General features: G+C 41.1%; 3 protein-coding genes and 1 long non-coding RNA gene across 7 annotated transcripts; 2 read left to right on the top strand and 2 right to left on the bottom strand.

The window, feature by feature from the left end:
- The first annotated feature begins 115 nt into the window (after positions 1-115).
- Positions 116-2505, top strand: cib1 (calcium and integrin binding 1 (calmyrin)). Its single transcript, XM_086163092.1, has 7 exons — positions 116-349; positions 756-790; positions 915-1014; positions 1190-1343; positions 1430-1548; positions 1645-1733; positions 1825-2505. Exons 1-7 carry the CDS (start codon positions 299-301, stop codon positions 1844-1846), a joined length of 570 nt encoding a protein of 189 aa, XP_086019218.1. The 5' UTR covers positions 116-298; the 3' UTR covers positions 1847-2505.
- On the bottom strand, positions 2076-4621 carry rccd1 (RCC1 domain containing 1). 3 transcript variants are annotated; one of them, XM_086163090.1, is made up of 8 exons: positions 4347-4621; positions 4032-4247; positions 3787-3952; positions 3585-3706; positions 3404-3510; positions 2669-2824; positions 2536-2565; positions 2076-2333 (listed from the first exon to the last, which is right to left on the bottom strand). In XM_086163090.1, exons 1-8 carry the CDS (start codon positions 4618-4620, stop codon positions 2298-2300), a joined length of 1107 nt encoding a protein of 368 aa, XP_086019216.1. In that variant the 5' UTR covers position 4621; the 3' UTR covers positions 2076-2297. The 3 variants fall into 3 exon arrangements, with proteins under 3 accessions (XP_086019216.1, XP_086019215.1, XP_086019214.1); XM_086163089.1 differs by having other exon boundaries at positions 3409-3510; positions 4083-4247; positions 4347-4610; XM_086163088.1 differs by having other exon boundaries at positions 3409-3510; positions 4347-4609.
- A 797-nt stretch (positions 4622-5418) lies between these two features.
- Positions 5419-12440, bottom strand: unc45a (unc-45 myosin chaperone A). Of its 2 annotated transcripts, XM_086163086.1 has the most exons (19): positions 12290-12440; positions 11971-12163; positions 11436-11611; positions 11225-11314; positions 10956-11123; positions 10514-10682; positions 10202-10372; positions 9511-9682; positions 9109-9409; positions 8908-9002; positions 8625-8766; positions 8039-8179; positions 7805-7932; positions 7640-7706; positions 7436-7549; positions 7234-7349; positions 6598-6715; positions 6359-6514; positions 5419-6247 (listed from the first exon to the last, which is right to left on the bottom strand). In XM_086163086.1, exons 1-19 carry the CDS (start codon positions 12305-12307, stop codon positions 5960-5962), a joined length of 2823 nt encoding a protein of 940 aa, XP_086019212.1. In that variant the 5' UTR covers positions 12308-12440; the 3' UTR covers positions 5419-5959. The 2 variants fall into 2 exon arrangements, with proteins under 2 accessions (XP_086019212.1, XP_086019213.1); XM_086163087.1 differs by lacking the exons at positions 11971-12163; positions 12290-12440 and having other exon boundaries at positions 11225-11317; positions 11436-11571.
- Positions 12441-16329: 3889 nt separating this feature from the next.
- On the top strand, positions 16330-17914 carry LOC147224907 (uncharacterized). The gene is made up of 3 exons (XR_015107339.1): positions 16330-16460; positions 17561-17664; positions 17780-17914. It is a non-coding gene; the product is annotated as an uncharacterized LOC147224907 (long non-coding RNA).
- Positions 17915-18097: the final 183 nt, after the last annotated feature.

Below are 18097 nucleotides of genomic sequence, written 5' to 3'. Positions count from 1 at the left end.
AATGGCATCACATATAAAGAAAAACAAACAAAGCTCTTTGGACGGGTAGAATCTGTTTGTAAACACGGGCCACAGTGGAAGCTATTAATGTTTACGTGTCATCTGCCGGCTTTTATCAAGACAACAGCTGTTCAAGCAAAAGTGTCAACAAGGAAACAGAGGCCCCACCGGCTGGACTCAGGAAGCAGGACGCGTCCATCCGTAGAACCCGGATGTAATTTCTGAAACGCAACTAGTTTCCTGGTACGCGGTCGAGAGAAGTGTTTACAAATCGCATTTCCAGCCATAAAATCGCAAGATGGGAGCAACAGCGAGTCAACTCGGAAAGGATTTGCTCTCGGAATACCAGGTAAGGTATTTATACAAGATATAACGATACGATCGATAACATTTCCGGAGAAGGAAAAATTTGAGAACTTTTTTTTTTTTTTTATTATGCTCCTTCAAACCGAGGGTGGGGTAGTAAGTTAGCCGTTGTAGCTTAACTTTAAAACAATTATCAACACTTTGTCATCTAAAGTAGAGTTCAATTTACTGGCATTTTATATTCAGACATTATTTCCCTGTTCGATTCTCATAACTTTAGTGAACCACGTTTCCTCACAGCAGCTGTCAACCAAGGTTCGGTGACGGCTGAAGCTAACGTTGAGGAGAACGTTAGATGTTGCAAAAATGAAGTGGAGGTTATAGAATATTTTCTTTTCTGGGTTTACTTATGTCTTTTAACTCTAAAAGTATCTATTTTTATTTTCTAGGAGCTGACTTTTTTGACAAAACAAGAAATCCTTCTGTAAGTGACCACATGCAACAGTTGTAAAGAACTAAGCCAACAAGGTTACGTTCCCAGGCTTAATGAGGTGTGTTTAATTGGTTATATTTTCGAGTAAATAAATAACGATTTGGTTTATTTTAAGTGCTCATAAGAGATTCTCCGAGCTCCTCACCAAAGAGGAGAAAGACCTTCCAAATACAAGGGTGTCAATGGAGAGGATTCTGACCCTGCCGGAGCTGAAGGTGATAATTTACAGCACCAAGTGTAAATTGTGCTTTTAATTTGTTAATAACTAATGACTAATGACTAATGTTAATGGCAAAATAGAGGGATTTAAACAGTTGTTTCCCTATCTTTGACTGAAAAGGTACATCCAATCTTGATCAGTTCCACTGACCTTTGGTCTTCCTGTCAAAGTCCAATCCTTTCAGAAAAAGAATCTGCCATGTGTTCTCAACATCAGAACAGAAAGATGGAAGCCTCACATTTGAGGACTTCCTGGATCTTTTGAGCGCCTTCAGTGACTCAGCTACTCTGGAAATCAAATCTCACTATGCATTTCGTATATTCGGTAAGTGAACCTGTAATAATATTATTTTCTTAATGCATTTGGGAAAAAAAAGCTCAGCTGAATTTAAGCGATTTACACATTTTCAGACTTTGATGATGATGGAACTCTTGATGGTGGTGATCTGGAGAAGCTGGTTAACTGCCTGACAGGCGAGACAGATGACACAAGACTAACCCCTGATGAAATGAGACAGCTCATCAACAATGTGAGTGAGCTGAGCTTCTCCTCTTCAGAGATCAAATCAGCATTGTGGCCACTGGTGCCAAATGTCAATGGATGTTTTCCCCTCCATGTTGTTTAGATTCTTGACGAGTCAGATATTGATAAGGACGGAACTGTAAACCTCTCTGAGTTTCAGCATGTCATTTCAAGGTCACCTGATTTTGTCAGGTAAGCAGAAGAGTGAAAACTGTTTCAAAAACCAAAAATATATGCGATTCCACTAAAACTATTGTATTTACTGCTATAAATTTCTCCGCAGTTCATTCAAGATTGTGCTGTGAAGACTTGCACTGGAATTTGTTAAACTCATCATGTCATTACTGTGCTTATTTTTCACTTTGAAAAATCTTTCATGTCACCTTAAATTATATGCTGATTTCACGACATTGTTTTTATATTTGAAGTGTGGAGTCTCTGATATTTGTTTTGTTCTTTGTATACACCCGTAAAGAGGAGTTTGGTACAATTTACCAGACTTCTGTTTTATACCAAAAACAACATCATAACACAGAAATTTTGATAATTTATTCAACGTCCATTTGGTGGAAAAGCTGCACATCCCAGCAAGAAGAACAAAGGTAATAATGAACTTTTATCTGGAATCCTATACTGATTAAGAGGATGGCACTTCCTCTGCAACAGCTGCAACAAAGGTATTCCATGTGCCACATACCACATCCACAACACACATCTTTTGCTCCCTGAAGAACTCTACCCGCTGTGGCTCATCTGTTAACAAAGTCTGGTATCCAAGCTGACCGTATTCACCTTAAAAGATCATAGGAGACAAAGGAGACGCAGCAGAGGAGTTCATAACATATCTTAATTATGTATTACAATGTAAATATGAACATTTTGAACAAACAATGCTAGGTTTGTGAAAGGATGAAGCTAATCCAAAAAATAAACTTCCCAATTTCCTGATTGAGCTCAAGACTAATTGTCTGTGTGGTGTCTCATTCAAACTTACCCCAGCCCCAAGTATAGAGGTCACCTGTGGCTAAAAAAACAAAACAAAAACGTTAATAAGGATGACACAGAATAATGAATTTGTGAAAAATTAGGATATGCATCACTGCACACTACAAGCAGAAATGCCTTACTGGTAACTGCAGCTGTGTGCCTCGAGCCACAACCGACTGCTTTAACGTCACATGACGGAGCGATGTCCAGTAGTGCAGGAAAGGCTTGAATGGATATAAACACTTCTTTTTGTCTCTCCTCCTCTGTCGGGTCTTCAGATGAAGATGTATTGATATCTTGTGACAATTTAAGAAAACTCATTGTGAGACTTTATATCACTTTTATCCCGTGCAATGTGTTTTTACAGATTGTACAGCTGAATGTCAAATCCTCACAGTATATGATGTACACTAGTTGACAAGCAATTTTCACTCATTTGATTGTGTGAATACCGTTCTTTTATGGTGTAATATTCAGATTGTCAAGGCAATCCTATGTCACATAAACTTAAACCCTCCAAGATGAAACCACTGACAATGGCAATTTCATTTGTTAATGGACAATTAACTGCATGTCTTTTTTCATATAAAAAAATCTAGTATTTCCCCCCAAACACACAAATAAATTTTAAATATAAGTTCAAAATCAAACATAAAGAGACAGGAAAACCATTAGTGTGTGTTTTTTTTTTTTTTTTTTTTTGATATGACATGATTTTTTTTACCTTCATCCTTACTATTTGCAAGTGTTGTCTAAAGTAAACCAAGTTGCTCTCTTGTTTTTACAAAACCATATTTCCTATTAAAAAAGCAAGACAAACGAGAGAAATCAGTATCCCATTGGCTTGATGCTTTTACAGGACCAAGAATGTTTACCCAACCTGCTTGTCTGCTCGGTTGCTGCAGTTGTTTCCTCACTGCTTGTGATGGAAGGCCGAGCTGACCACTCTCATTCCAGCCCCAAACATAAAGGTCACCCCCATCTATAAGAAATTCACAAGTTTTTCAGTCTCTTTTTGAGTACCCACTCTCACAGAACAGTCTGTGTGTTACTTACCACTGACACACACAGTGTGCCATCCTCCTGTAGCAACGCAGCTCATACGCAACCCCCAAAGCGCCTCCACTGCCCGGGGTTCCTCTTCTGATGTGAGGCCTCCGTGCCCCAACTGACCGTGACTGTTGATTTTAAAAAAGGATGAAGATTATTTTGCATAACAGTTGTGATGGCCAACAATGGCAGATGTTGTGAGCCGTACCTGCCCAGTCCCCAGGTGTACACTGCTCCTGTGGCGCTGAGGAGGACAGCATGCTCTGGGCCCAGGGCTAGACTCTTGGCTTTCAGGTGTGGAGACAGAGAGTGATAGAAGGGAGGTTTTGAGGCAATGTAACCCCCTGGAACCAACGGCAGATGAAGAGATGTACCTGGGAGGCAGTGAAAAGTCTACTAACAAACTTTCCATCACAACAAAGTTGTGAAAAAAGACTGGAAAAGACTTTGTACCAGAGTTCTCGAACTGGAATTTTAGCTCCATGGACCACGAAGGAGCCTTACTCTCTTTCTCCAAGTCCCAGGACTCAACTCTGTCAGGAAAAGCGAGGATTAAGTGTGATTCCCCGATGAGGGTGTCCGTGCAGCCGCGGCTGCTCGACACGCACACGCCACATCCGGGACGCAAGGTGGACGCGCCGAAACCCGCGAGGCACACACAGCTGGCATCTGGAAGAGAAGCACCAAGGAAGGACTTCAAGAGAGAGCAACAAAACGCGCAATCCCGATTCTGCGTGTTTTCAAATGAAGAGTCGCTTCGTCTCTTACCATCCAAATGCAAAGTCGCTCTTCGGCTCCAGCCCGCTTTGACGTAACTGGTCCTCTTGACTTCACTTCCGTCAACATGACGGCTTAACTCCGTTGGATCGGTCACTTTGAATGTCTCCACGCGTTCATGTCCACAGACCGGCGTCTCACTCGTGTTTATTTGTCCAAAGGCATTGAAGCCAAATCCGAACCATTTCATCGGGACTGACGGAAACTCGCTCCCCGCAGTTGTGCTCAACGATTGAATGCTCGCAACAGCGTCAGTGGTGCGCATGCGCAGATGTTCCACCAGAGCTCATCACCCTTGTTTTTGAGTGCAATATGTTTTCAAAGTGATTAGTATTGTATATATTGTTGCATTTTAGTTAGAGACACTCGGTTGACGGAAAAGCGTCTGTTTAATGAGCAGTAGGTGTTGCTGGCCACAGGCACGCCACACGAGCCTGCAATATAAAGAACTATTCCCGCTTAATTCCAGGTAAAAAAAAAAAGTAATTGCAGCCCCAGATCATTCCCAGTAAACTCAAAATCACACAGAAAACAAGCATCAACATAAACCCCAACATTTATGACACACTACGTCATTCTTGTTGACTGATCAGCTTCTTGAGGTTTTTTTTCCCGTGCTATTTTTTTAATAAAGTTATACCAAAAAACGTCCTCACTTCCTTTCGAGGTTCAGATTGACAATGAAATCTAGATGTTTTGGTTACGTTCAGTCGTTTTCCAAGAATTATTAATTCATATTTCCTCCTAAGTTAAGCACAGCATTCACTTGGCTTTCTATAAAGGTAAAGCTAAAATTGAAAGTAAAAATATTACCACACACACATACATATATATAGTAAGAAGAGAATTATGGTCCTCAGAATCATAGCATGCACTTTACTCCTGTGGATAGTTATAACATGCAATTTCAAACACTCAAAATGTCCATTCAGCTATTTTCTTTTTTTCAATCAGCCATTACTGGACAGCAGATTTAAAATCAAGATTAGTATAGCAAAACTACGTGCACAGATTTCTGCATAGTATAATTCATGTGCTTCACACATCACCAAGTACAAATATGTTTTTGTTTGATATTTCTGTATTCGTGTACTGGAGACAAAAACAGTTGAGATTAGAAATCTGGCCAGTGATATTAATAGAATTCAAATAACTCTGTGCATGAAATATTTGTGAAAAAATATAAAAATGTAGTGTGGAAAATGAGCAATATATATTTTGAATAATGTGATGACTTGAACATTCTGAGACCAAATACTGAAAAGAATACGGAATGACAACAGGCGCTTCATTGGTTACAAACATGTTCAAGTTGAGCTTGAACATGCTAAATTAAAAGGATAAATACAATCAGTGGAAAAAAGTTGAAACAATAAAAGTATTTTTTGCATCATTAAATATCTGCTGGTTTTCTTTCTATAGCTTTCCTCCACAATTCTCTTTTCTTGGTCACTGTTTTGGTCTGGGTGAAGACAAGTACACCTCGAATCACCTGGACCAAAACTAACATTCAACAAAGGTGAAATTACATCACTGGTCCGACTCGAAATTGCTTGCGGGGCTACCTGATTGCATCAATGCAAGTCCACATATTCCAGGTATTATCATGGTTCTGTTCCTTCTACCCTTTCTCTCTTGTCTCTGCTCTTGATGATCCCATAGTTTACAGCTTTGTCTAAGCAGCTCTGAGCTATCTTCATGACTGGCTCAGTTGTTCCCTCTCCAACCCTCGTCATGACAGAAAGAATCTCGAGAACTTCACTTTCAATCAGTGTTTCTGCCAGTTTCTTCTCTGCCTGTATCATGTTGTGGACAATGACCACTCCACGATGACGCAAGTCAGGTATTTCGCTGAGCAGCAAAGCCTGCAGGATCTCCAGCCAGTGGGTTGTCTAAGAACAACAGAAAAGTGTGGGTTCCAACATAGAGTTGATAATCGTTTGCAAGACAAAAGGGAGTCGGTAAAGAAGGTAACCAGATATCTGCTGGTGTCATTTGCTTACTGCTTCAGGGATACGGGCACAGATCTCGGGTTGCTCAGCAGTCAACATGGCCAGGGTTCCTGCAGCAGCTTTTCGCAGCCTTTCATCCTCCTCTCCGCTGTACAGTACAAGCAGCTTCAGGCGATCATTTCCTGTGGCAAGGAACAGCTTTTGCACCTGAGGACATAAGTGGTGTGCTTTTAGTCACCTTTCAAAAAAATTTGTAGTGTTAAGGTTCTCATGGATACATTACATCTTACCTCTATGCTCAGGATTAAATTACACATGCATTCTGTGGCAGATGCTCGAACAAGGTCATGCTCTTCAAACATATAGCCTTCAATTTTTGGTATGGCCTTCTCCTTTATGATCTTTTGTCTGTTGAACAGAAACATCAAGGGGAAACCCAAATGTCAGAACACAAATACATCATTAGAGGAGGAGAAGACTGAACTGAAAATAATATGGTTATATCTTGGTGTAATAATAGAAGAGATACTTCAAAAAAGGTCTGTGCACTGTTACCTTGTAACATACATAAAGTATTCATGATAAGGCATATGTATAAAGAAAGTGTTTGACCTCAAAGACTTGCGTCTTGACTTTGAAAAGGATGTTTTAGGACAAAAGTGCTTGCTGTCAGGGAGAAAAGATAGGACTTGAGCTCTCCGGTAAAGATTATAAATCTTGAGTAGGTATATTTCTATATTGCGAGTTCGTCAAAAAGATACCAGTTAAATAACCACATTTATCTAAATGGTGAAGCACAGAGACAAGCTTAAACTTTCAATTTAAAAGCAGGCACAGGCTAAGGCTGTGAGTAAAGTAATTATATTTCAATCCAACGGAAGCCAAGTGTAGGCATTCTGTGGGGAGACCTCCCCCTTGTGGCCAACCTGAGTCTCTCACTGATGCCTGCCAAGTTGGTCAAGGCCATAAGTGCCTCAAAGTTCTGCAGCAGGGAGCATTCAAGATTTAGAAGGTTGACGAGAGGGCGCACAACCTCATAGACCTGATGAGAAAATCAAAAGATAGATTAACAAAAGAAAATGCATTTTAATTCTTTGAAGTTGAATGAGTTACTGTGTGTTTTCGCACCCTTTCTCCAGGGAAAGCAATCTCGGGATTAGATGTGATAGTTATTTTTGACAGAGCTTGTGCTGCTTTGATTTTTCCAACATCTGTGTTATCAGATGCCAGTGGGATCAGCGCCTGAGGAGCAAAGCAATTAACACAGAGAATGTGAACTACAGGCATGCTATCAAGGCTAGAGGCTAACATGAGTATATGTGGGTCCCCTACTTTTCCTCCACCCTGGGCTACTACTGTGCCTCTGTCTTCTTGTCGCTCCACCAATGCCAAAAATACTCTGTCAAAATGTAAGCAATTCATTAGTAAACATTTGGTAAATTTTAAAACGAACAATGTTTAAAAAAAATAAATAAACAAACCAATCAATCAAGCTACCTTGCAATACACTCCCTACAGGCTTCTGTGAGAGCCGGACTCTCCTGTTTCACCATACACACCAGTGCAGAAACTACACCAGCCTCCAACAACTTTATCAGCCTTTTTTCCACATAAGAAGGCGCATCCTAAAACAGAATGACTCCAGGTTCAAGTCTGTTAAATACACATTTAGCATAATCTATGCTATAATTACACAATTGAATATTTAGGAAATATTATGTGATTTGCTACCTTCGGGTGCTCCTCTGGCACATGCTGCTTCGCATACTTTGCCAGCTCCAGGAGCTGTGGGTCTGGCTTCTCCACATCGTAGCTGTTGGTGCAGTTTACCAATGTGGAGCCCACAGCAAAGAGCACGGTCTTATCTTCAGACTGCCAGACAGTAAAAAAACAACAACACGAGTCATGTGAACACAGGAATTAAATGCCATTTGTGTGAACTCTTGGGTTGGCAGTTGCATGCAAAAGACATGGCAAAATGGACAAAAGTCACCATATTTAAAAGCCATCAATGAATTCTAGATGTCTCTTGGTAATATCTGATCTTGGCTATTTCTACAATAGTCAACTGAATATTGAAATATTGAATATTGGGGAAAACATCGAACCAAAAATTTCTTAAAGATTTTTTTTTTTTCCCAAACAAGAACCTGTTGCTGGACATCAGAGGAATAGTGTTTAACTAAACTAGGGATTATTTTTCAAATGACAAACAAAAATGTTGCTCATCTATGAGGGAAAACTTAGTTTCTTGTAGTATGCATTATTTCAAAAAGTCAATTATCTTATGAGCAATAAAACACAAAACAAGTCAAACCTTCGCTAACTCAAACATAGCCTGCAGAGCATTCTTGTCTTCCACAAAATCTTCTTTGACATCAGCATCAAAGGTGAGGTAGGCGAGACCTTCCACGGACCACCGGCGGGACGTGGCAGGTAGAGACTCATTACAAAGCCACCTAGCAAGAGAAGATAGATCTTGGTACTTAAAATAGATCTATGAATATAAACATTGCCGCTACTATTTTGAATTAAAAAGTGTGAGCTATGTGAGAACGATCACTAATCTCAACTTGAAATTTCGGTACAGACAAACCTACTTTCTGCACTGCTTGGCGAGCTTAAGTGTGGATCCTTCTGCAAACTGCTTCATGCTGAAATCTGTCCCACCTGCTGATCCAAGCTTGCACAAACCCTGTGTGATAACAATCAAAAGTCACAGTTAATGTACCTAGATTTAGAGATGTGATTTTCTACCATCTGCCTCAAAGGAATTTAGTTGCTTTGATGCTTTAATTTACCACAAGCGCTCTGACGCGTATCCTATCATTGTCGCTCTTCTTATAGAGATCCTTAAGCAGTGCCACACCATTGGCTGTGATAAAGGAGGCTCTCTTAGCCTTGCCAGCTGCATGAATGAGAGCCTCCACTGCAACTTGCTGGTGAGTTACATCTTCTGAGGCACACAGTGAGATCACTGCATCCATCATCCCTGACATCTCTAGAGTTCTGTTGCCAACGTCGCTTGGACCTTGGAGGAGAACTGATACTGTCTGGATGGCACGTAGCTTGGCATTGGGCCCCGATCTGCTAAAGTGTTGCCTGCAAAGAAATTACAAGGATAGAATAATTAATACACATCTTTACGGTCATCATGATCACAAACCCAGATGGAGTTTCAGTAACCTGGACAATCCACTTACTGAATGTACTCTTCACATAGTTTGTTGAAGTTCTCTCTCTGTTTGTCGCTCTGAAGATCATCGTACAACTTGTTAAGCAGGACAGAGCAACTCATATGAGTGTTGTCTGTAAGTGGTGGCCCATCTGACAGCTCTGACAGCGTCCCTGCCACTTCCAGGATCTGCTTGAGCCCTGCATGACCACACAGAGCTAATTGACTGAGGCCCAGCTAAATGTCTGGAACGATCAGCTTCTTCAACTGTTTATGTACCAAGTAATCAGGCAAATAGAATTTTGACTGATAAAAGAATGATGATGACACCCCCCCCCCCAAATATACAATTTACTAAGATATCTTGTTTTACAAAACATTTTAATAATATTGCACACTCTTGTGCATAGCCTGACGTTAGTGTTTCAACATCCCCGTAATACCCTAGCTTGATTCCAACTTCTGTCCTTTTATATTTGGTGGGATTAGGCAGGATGATTGGAGAACATTTCAGTCATTTTCTAGGACAGCGTAGTCATTTTGACGACTTTTTGATTGTTCTGTGATTTCTATCGGTTCTCCATGTTTTAAAAACCCAAGCAACCGTTAGATATTTGACTTCAGCTAAACAAAAAACTGTATGGCTACCAGGAATGCTGTGCAACAGCACAAGATATTTATTGGATAAACACTACATGATGCACAAGTGCATTACTAACCATGGTCTATCACCCATAAAGTGAGGGAGTTGTCTGGGTTTTTCATAGATTTGCGGGGTACTTGTTTCACAAGGAGGTTGATGGCGCTGTCCCTGCCGGGTCCTGACACATTCAATGCTGGCATCATTTCCAAGAGGTGACGCAACATTGAGCGAAGCTCCCTGGACGGCTCTGTGTTCACACAGACATCAAACTGATTGTCAAGCAGAAAGTTAACAAACACTGAAAGTGAACTGAAAAACACCAGGTTAGAGGTCAACATTCATCTGTTTCCAGCACCAAACAAAAAACATGTTTAGAGTCCAATCTCACCAGGAAGTATGGCTTCATCTTTTCCTCTGATCTCTCTCTTCATGCCTTCTGTAAGCGCCTCAAACATCACCTGCAGCAAGTGGCAGGCAGCCAGAGATACACTGGAGTCTGCTGATCCCATTACTGCACACAGCTGTTCCATTCCCAACTCATTTACTATGGCCATAGTCTAAAAAAATAAACCCAAAGATGTCAGAAAAAAAACAACAGCATAGTAATTATCATTAACAAGTTAAAAAAAGGCTCTTGGCAGACATGAATGCAGATACTGAAATAACGTTCAAGTTAATCACACTAAGGTCAACTTAAGGTGAATGGAAAAGGAAAAGGAGTAGGGAGGGAGGGAGGGAGGAACAAACAAAATCACTTTAATTTACATCCAATTTGGTAGAAAGGGCTGAAGGGTGTTATAAATGGGTTTAGGAGATCATTTGTTACTGACTCTGGACTGATGCCCAGTACACAAGCCAACCAGTGTCCTCAAAGCGGAGAGCAGCACATCCTCCAGTTTTGATTGTAGAAGTTGACTAATCAGCTTTACTCCATCATTACGGAAGATCTGCTCAGCTCCTGCGTCTTCACGTGATAACACCACCAGATTTTGAGCAGCCTGGAAACAATGATTCCAAAACAGCATGTTGAGGAACAGGCACGGACAAAATAATTATAATATTGGATTTGTTGTTTTCCTCCATTAAAAGCCAACCCTACCTTCTGTTTATCAGAGTCTTTGGCAGATGCATCCAAAAGAACAGAGAACATCTGCTGCACACGTGCATTTGTGGAGTTCTGTTGCACTGACTACTGGGTTAAAAAGAAGAATCTACTATGAGATGTCTTGGAGATGTCTTATGAACGCACAAATTTAATGGGTCACATTTGATTCACTTCTACAGACAAAAATAATAGAGTTTCACATCACCTTCTGCTGGATCTGTGTGCCCAGCGTTCTAAGAAGATCCTGGAAGGCTTTGTTTTTGGGCTCCAGCTGAGCACACCTCTGAGCATCAGCAAAGGCCTGGTCCAGATGACCGAGTTTTTGGAAAGCCTGAGCCCTTCGGAACCTGGCTTTTACATCTCCTGGGTCAGTGTCCAGTGCTGGGGGAAAACAGTCAAACAAACAATTCTTGTCGAAAATCTTTTTGTGGTGACTGGACTTGGAATCTTTTTCACTTGCAGACATTTCAACTCTCATTTGAGAGGCTTCTTCAGTACATTATTTATGTACATAAACAATGTACATACAATAGGCTTGTGAATTGTGCTTTCAATGTTTCTGAAATAAGGATTATGAACATTCACTTAAACAGTTCAGCACTAAAAACTAACCCTCCTTCTGATAGGGGATGAGCTACAGAGCAATTTTTTCTCCCCATTTACGGATTGATGGATAGATCAAGTAAATCTTTACAATAAATACAGGGTGAGGACTATCACTATTACTGGCTCCACCACACCTTTGGTGGCATCAGCCTCTGCCTTGCTGTGGTCGTCCAGTCTCAGGTAGCAGGCTGAGCGATTACGATATAGAATGGCGTTTTCTGCCTTGCTGTCGCTCAGCTTCAACGCTTTAGTGTAACAACACGCAGCGCCCTGAATGTCCCCCGCCTTAAAAAGGTTGTTCCCCTCCTCCTTTAGGGCTGCAGCGTCCTAGGGATGAGGTAGGACATGGGAAAGACAAAAGGAGTTCGGCTTCGATGAGCACTTACAAGCTAATATGTCTTGCTGACAGGCGCTTGGCGGAACAAGCTATGCTGCTAAAAACCGAAACCTTACCTTGGCAGCCTCACTCATCCTTAAACGATGGTTGTTATACACAAGTAGACCTTGCTACGCCACACTAGTGTGCAACGTTAGTTTTTGAACTCGAATAGTTGAGAAACACCGTTATCCCCAGCTAAGCATGTCATAGCTCCCAACACTTCCGCGTCTCCTTAGCACGACAGTGACGTATTCAGCATAAGCCCCGCCCACCAAGACATACACACTACACTACCTTAAAAGGAAAGAGGCGTTCTGGATCTCCCTGCACATTGTGGGTAGACAGATACACCAGCTTTATTTGGCCGTTTGTACTGTCTTTGGAGCTCAGAAAATTCCTTCATACACTGCACATATGAGAACTATTTATTCATGCCTCAACTTAAGAAATGCGTACTGAAGTGGCTTCATTTGCAAATGTTTTTTTTTTTAATTTCTTGTAATATCAGCAGCTGGATGTGTTTAAATACTGATGCTGAAAGATTGTTTTTCTCCCTTGTTTTTTGCCCCTCCCCCCTATCCCCCAATCAGTAGGGTGTAGTAAAGTGAGGGTTATTTATTTATCTGTTCCACATTTTTTTCATCCACATCCCATGACTGCAATGTCCCTTTTGGAAGTTTAATCAGAACAAGTGGCAGCTCTGTAGCAGCTACTACAACAAATTGCTCCCTCAAGCCACTTCTTTCCAACCACTGAATGAATGTAAAATGCCTCCACTATAGAACTCAGCACACACATTGTTCTACACTGGAACTTGGAAATTCATTACTTAGACCAAGATATTTATCTTTTCTTTTTCTTTTTTAATTTGTTTATCTGTTAGTTGCAAAGCAATGCAAGCACTCACTTCCAAGTTGTAATTTTTTGGTACTATAGTTAAGAGGATTTTTTGGCATTTTGGTTTGAATTGTGTACATAGCAAATGTGTATAGATATGAGTTCCTCTTCAAATCAGTATTATAATATACCCTAATATACCAAAAGATTCTTGCTGGGTCATATTTCTCAAGACTTTCATATGTCAGGACTGCCACATGCTATTTTTTATGATTCCCATGTCGCCTAGTGGACAAGAGCTTTGCCTTTGGATCTTTTGCATAGGTTCACCTGTTAAGACACTCATATTACCATGGTGGCATTTGTGGCTTTTTTTTACATGGTCAATTGATATATATGTCCTGAGGGCTGAGTTTGTTGTGAGACACAATACATAACACATTCACAGAAAGCCAACAAGGCTCTGCGACAGCACCAGGCACCCATATGAGCTTCTGTCTCAAATCAAAATTAAAAGCAGCTGTGTACACATTTGTTCCATCTAACAAATGTGTCCCAAGGGAGATTGTGCTTTCTGAATAAGAGCATCCAAGAGTACACTTTACTTCAACAAATTATTGTTTAAATCTGAAATTAGGGGTCTTGTACACTGTGATTGCACACAGTAGGTTTTTTATGGCTGTGTTGAAAAGTCTGTTTTGAATGTAAGAAAAGCAGAATGGCCTGAAGAGTCTGAAAATGTAAGCCTGCTCAATAATTGAGCAGTCTCCTGTTTCCATAGAAAAACATAAAGCATTTCCGGATGATTCCAGAATCTGTTTTCCCTCTTCTCCCCCGTTTCCCCACTGTGGGACGATTAAAGGAAATATTCATTCATTCATTCCAAAAGACTTCCCTTCAAAGTGATATTATATTTCCACACTAGCCTTCATAGATGTCATTCTGCATAGTTGTTTCTCAGTTTGCTGCAGCGGTCAGGCTTGTATTTATGCTTTTTTTGATTTATGTATAACAAGAAAGGCACTTTGCAAGTCTGTCTTTCCACAGACAAATGGCTAAAATAGGAGGTTGGAAATCAAGTCATCACAGTAGCCTCTGTAAATAAAAAGCCCTATAAAAGTAGTATGCTGTGACATAACTTATGCAAGCATTTCCAACTTGACACAGCCAATGCAGCCTTTCTGTGACATAGTGATTAGGTGTGATTTCCTGCTCAAAGGTATTATTTCACACCCACATCCAGTTTTTGAAACACAACACCTAAGGTTTGCAAACATGCCTGAATAACTTCTTAATCATGTTCCTCAAAGAAACACTGGTTATCCAGTTACTTATGGGAGAAAACAGAATTGATGCTAAGGGACTAGGTCTGAAGTGAAAAAAAACATCTCCACTTTATCTGTGTATTTATTATGTTAAATGAGAAAACAGTTGATAGGTCACTGTACCTGCTTTAAAAGCCTTTTTTGCTATTCAGGATTATATAGAATCCTGGAACTATATAAGTTTCCCGATGTAAATAAGACAAAAAAATTAACACATCAGTAGCTGTCTAACACTCTAGGCAACACATTCAGCTAGAAGGAATTTCTTTTTCTAAATCTTTCTCTCCTTGTTTACATCCCTTATTTTTAAAAATATGTATGCATATTTCTACATGTATATTTATTTATTTATTTACATGAACTTATATATGTGTGTATTCATGTGTGCACATCCATCCATCCATCTTTGACTGCTTTTCTAGGATCGGGTTACAGGGACAGCAGCCAAAGCAAAGAGGCCCAGACTCCCCTCTCCCCAAGCCACTTGGTCCAGCTCTTCAGGGGGATTCCAAGGTGTTGCAAGGACAGCCTAAAGACATAGCCCCTCCAGCATGTCCTTGGTCGTCCTCCCAATTGGCAATGCCTGGAACACCTCAACAGGGAGGTATGGCCTGAGCCCCCACATCTAACTCCTCCAAATGGAAGCGCAGCAACTCTACTCAGGCTTGCTCTGAACTCCTCACCCCTATCTCTAAGAGAGAGCCCAGAAACCGCCTGGATCTGCAACCTTGTTCTTTCTGTCATGACCCACAGCTTGTGACCATTGCTGTACACATATTTCTTCTTACGTATTTTTTTTACTTTTACTAAAATACAATAAATTATTTTCATTTACTCATTCACTGTCTGAACTGCTTATCCTGCACTCATTAATTACTATTATATTAATTCACGAGGTAATGATCTACCGTATCCCTGTTCTGTACTTGATGTGTTCTTCTATGTTGTTTTGTGAGGTGTTTTTTTAAATTTGGTGTGAAATGGTTTATCCCTTTTTTCACATTTGACTGCTGCCTTCACTTTCTCCATTGAACCCTATCCTCTGCATCCTCTTCTCTCACAACAGTTTATTTCATATTCTCATTCACTCCATCCATATATCTCCCCTTCGGGTCTTCCTCCAAGCCTCCTGCCTGCAGTTCCCATATAAGCATCCTTCTTCCAATATATTTACTATCTCTCCTCTGGAGTCAGCCTCTCTGACTTTATCTCCAAAACATCTAACATGTGCTGTCACTCTGATGGACTAATTTCTGGTCTTCTCAATCCCTTTCACTCCCCAAGGAAAACTACATCTTCATCTTTGCTACCTCAAGCTCTGCCGCCAGTCTTTTTCTGCCCATCACCATCTCTAAAACCACACAACTCTTCCCTAGTAGAATCCCCTGCATTTAACCGGGCTTGGGACTGGCTCAGGGAGATCACTGGCTTGTGTGAAATGTTGCATAGTGATAATATATGAGTCATTATTATATGATTATTATTTGACAACCGAGACAGCAAACTCCTTTACTGGCAAGAAAAACACTGTTGACAACAATTCATTGAATAAACTGGTTTGTTGTGTGAGCATTTATGTGTATATATTAAGTACATGATATTTCAGACTGCCTCGAATCGTCGGCTATTTAAAACATTTATTATCACCCTGACATTATTGCACATTTGAACTGCAGAGTAGGATGCTCATAAAATATAAATAGTTATCCATCAGTTATAAAGTATGTGAACCTTTACGTAACTCTCTGAACAATGTTTTCACCCTGTTGTGTTTAAAGTGCATGGATTAATAGTCGTACAAAATTCGATTGCATTACTACAGTAACACATGAGCCTTGCTTCCGTCCGAAAAGAAGCGTTTATTTTTAAAGCTGCAGAAGCTGATAACCAATCGTCTTCCTGTTTTCCCACAATGCCTTACGGTAGCTCAGTTTTGCTATTGCTATGCTAGCCAGCTCAGTAGATTATCTGTCAGGCTGCAGGCTGCGGCTAAAAGCACGCACGCACACACACACACGCACACACACACATAGACGCGACAGAGCCCAACTGTCTCTTCCGGAGGGCTACTCTCCTTTGACAGGTAACGCCAGCTTTATCTTCCTATCCACAATGACACGGGCTCTCAAGGTCGCACGTTATTGTTAGCTGAGTTTTGTGTGAAAAGTAGTGGATTAGCCGGGAAATATCTGCCACGTAACGTTACTGTGACTGTTAACACGGTGACGCTCTGTAACAACGGAACGTTCTATCGGCCGTTGCCCTCATGCCACATCTTGCTCATGGGAATCTTTTCTGAAGCATATATCTGTTTGATTAATGAAGCTAGCTCACATATGAGTCGCATCGATTCGTTTATGACACACACACACACACACACATACACACACGTACACACACACACACACACACACACACACACACACACACACACACACACACACACACACACACACACACACACGTACACGCACCGCAGCCACCGCTAGCTTGTTTGGCTATAAAATCTTTCAGATTTGGCTTGACAGAGTAACGGCATGCCAGTGCGGCTACTACTCGCTTACGACGCGTGTAGTTCAGATAGTACAAGTACACGCTTTGTGTTGCGGTAAGAATTAAACAATGCCGGGTTTCTGACAGCTGACTAAAAAGTAATCCAAGTTAAATCCAAGGGGAGCGAAGGGGGGTTCAAGCCCTTAGGCGAAAAGACAGAAAAGGACAGTGTAGGTGGGGGTTAATAACTCAGTCAGGACACAAGGAATACAAATGTTGCCATTGATTCTAATGTAGCATCACATGTGCTGCTGGGAATCAGTACTTTGGTATAGTTGTTATATACATGCTGTGCTGTGGTTGTTGGTAAAATCTCAAATGCAGTCTTTTCATACTTCCGTTGTTCCGTCTGCTGTCACTGTACTTCTGATTAAATTAGTGTTGTTTATCAGTTAGTATCGTAGTGCTTGGTCATTAAGCCAACTCCTTGGGGTAGTGCAAAAATAGTCCCAGCCTGAGAAGTGAGCGGATTAGGATCGTGTTGGATTTGCCCGCAGAGAGAAACAGGATCACCTATTAGGGCTCATAGGAAGTCGCCATCATGTGTGTGTCTTGTGAGTCTCCTATTTGAATTGGTGGCCTGACTATATGTTGTTTCCTGCTCAATTAATCTAAAATTTTTCCCAACAGCCAAAGACCCTCCGATGTGGAATCAACTTGGTGCTTTTGATCAAGGACAGTCCTGCTGCCTGCGCCCCCATTGTAACTGCACTGTCATAATGCCATTGAGGAAGGCATGACATTTATCTCATTCTAATTCTCAGAGCTGCTTTAGGCAGACTTGAGGGTTGATTAAAAAGCTGCTGCTCTGAGCCAAGTTGACATATTTCTCAACCCATGTCTTTGCAGCAGACCAGTGTGCGAGCTGTTATGGCACTGGAAACCAACTGAGTTAAAGAAGTCTTGCTATACTGGAGGATTAGTCAGTGCTGTGGGAGAGGGGACTGGACGACAGGAGCAGACCCACAATGACACACATGATGCTCTAGGGGCACTAAGCTCCCTGTTTGACTCCTTTCTCTGTAATGCTTCTTTTTTTCTTTCCCTGCGATCTCATCGATTTGGATGTTGGAGTACAAGGGCCACTTTGAAGGAGCCCACTGGTGGCTGTGGTTGGGCCAAAGCTGACATACTACTTGCCAGCTATTGCTGATTTAGTAACCTTGT

The sequence above is a fragment of the Fistularia commersonii genome, chromosome 17 (assembly GCF_037954325.1).
Source record: "Fistularia commersonii isolate RoL2024-O1a breed Wild chromosome 17, RoL_Fcom_v1.0, whole genome shotgun sequence".
NCBI classification, from domain to species: domain Eukaryota; kingdom Metazoa; phylum Chordata; class Actinopteri; order Syngnathiformes; family Fistulariidae; genus Fistularia; species Fistularia commersonii.
The sequence above is the reverse complement of the archived record's forward strand: the minus strand, read 5'-3'. Positions and strand labels throughout refer to the sequence as shown.

What these genes read in the sequence shown, in the direction of transcription:
- cib1 (XM_086163092.1), top strand. Translation starts at nt 299, where the DNA reads ATGGGAGCAACAGCGAGTCAACTCGGAAAGGATTTGCTCTCGGAATAC. An exon ending in ATTTGCTCTCGGAATACCAG is followed by an intron (nt 350 to 755) that starts GTAAGGTATTTA and finishes TTTATTTTCTAG; the next exon opens with GAGCTGACTTTTTTGACAAA. An exon ending in TGAGACAGCTCATCAACAAT is followed by an intron (nt 1,549 to 1,644) that starts GTGAGTGAGCTG and finishes CATGTTGTTTAG; the next exon opens with ATTCTTGACGAGTCAGATAT.
- unc45a (XM_086163086.1), bottom strand. An exon ending in TTTATGGGTGATAGACCATG is followed by an intron (nt 9,683 to 10,201) that starts GTTAGTAATGCA and finishes GTGGTCATGCAG; the next exon opens with GGCTCAAGCAGATCCTGGAA. An exon ending in GGCATCAGTGAGAGACTCAG is followed by an intron (nt 6,716 to 7,233) that starts GTTGGCCACAAG and finishes TCTGTTCAACAG; the next exon opens with ACAAAAGATCATAAAGGAGA.
- rccd1 (XM_086163088.1), bottom strand. Translation starts at nt 4,545, where the DNA reads ATGAAATGGTTCGGATTTGGCTTCAATGCCTTTGGACAAATAAACACG. An exon ending in ATTCCAGTTCGAGAACTCTG is followed by an intron (nt 3,953 to 4,031) that starts GTACAAAGTCTT and finishes ACTGCCTCCCAG; the next exon opens with GTACATCTCTTCATCTGCCG. An exon ending in TACACCTGGGGACTGGGCAG is followed by an intron (nt 3,707 to 3,786) that starts GTACGGCTCACA and finishes TAAAATCAACAG; the next exon opens with TCACGGTCAGTTGGGGCACG.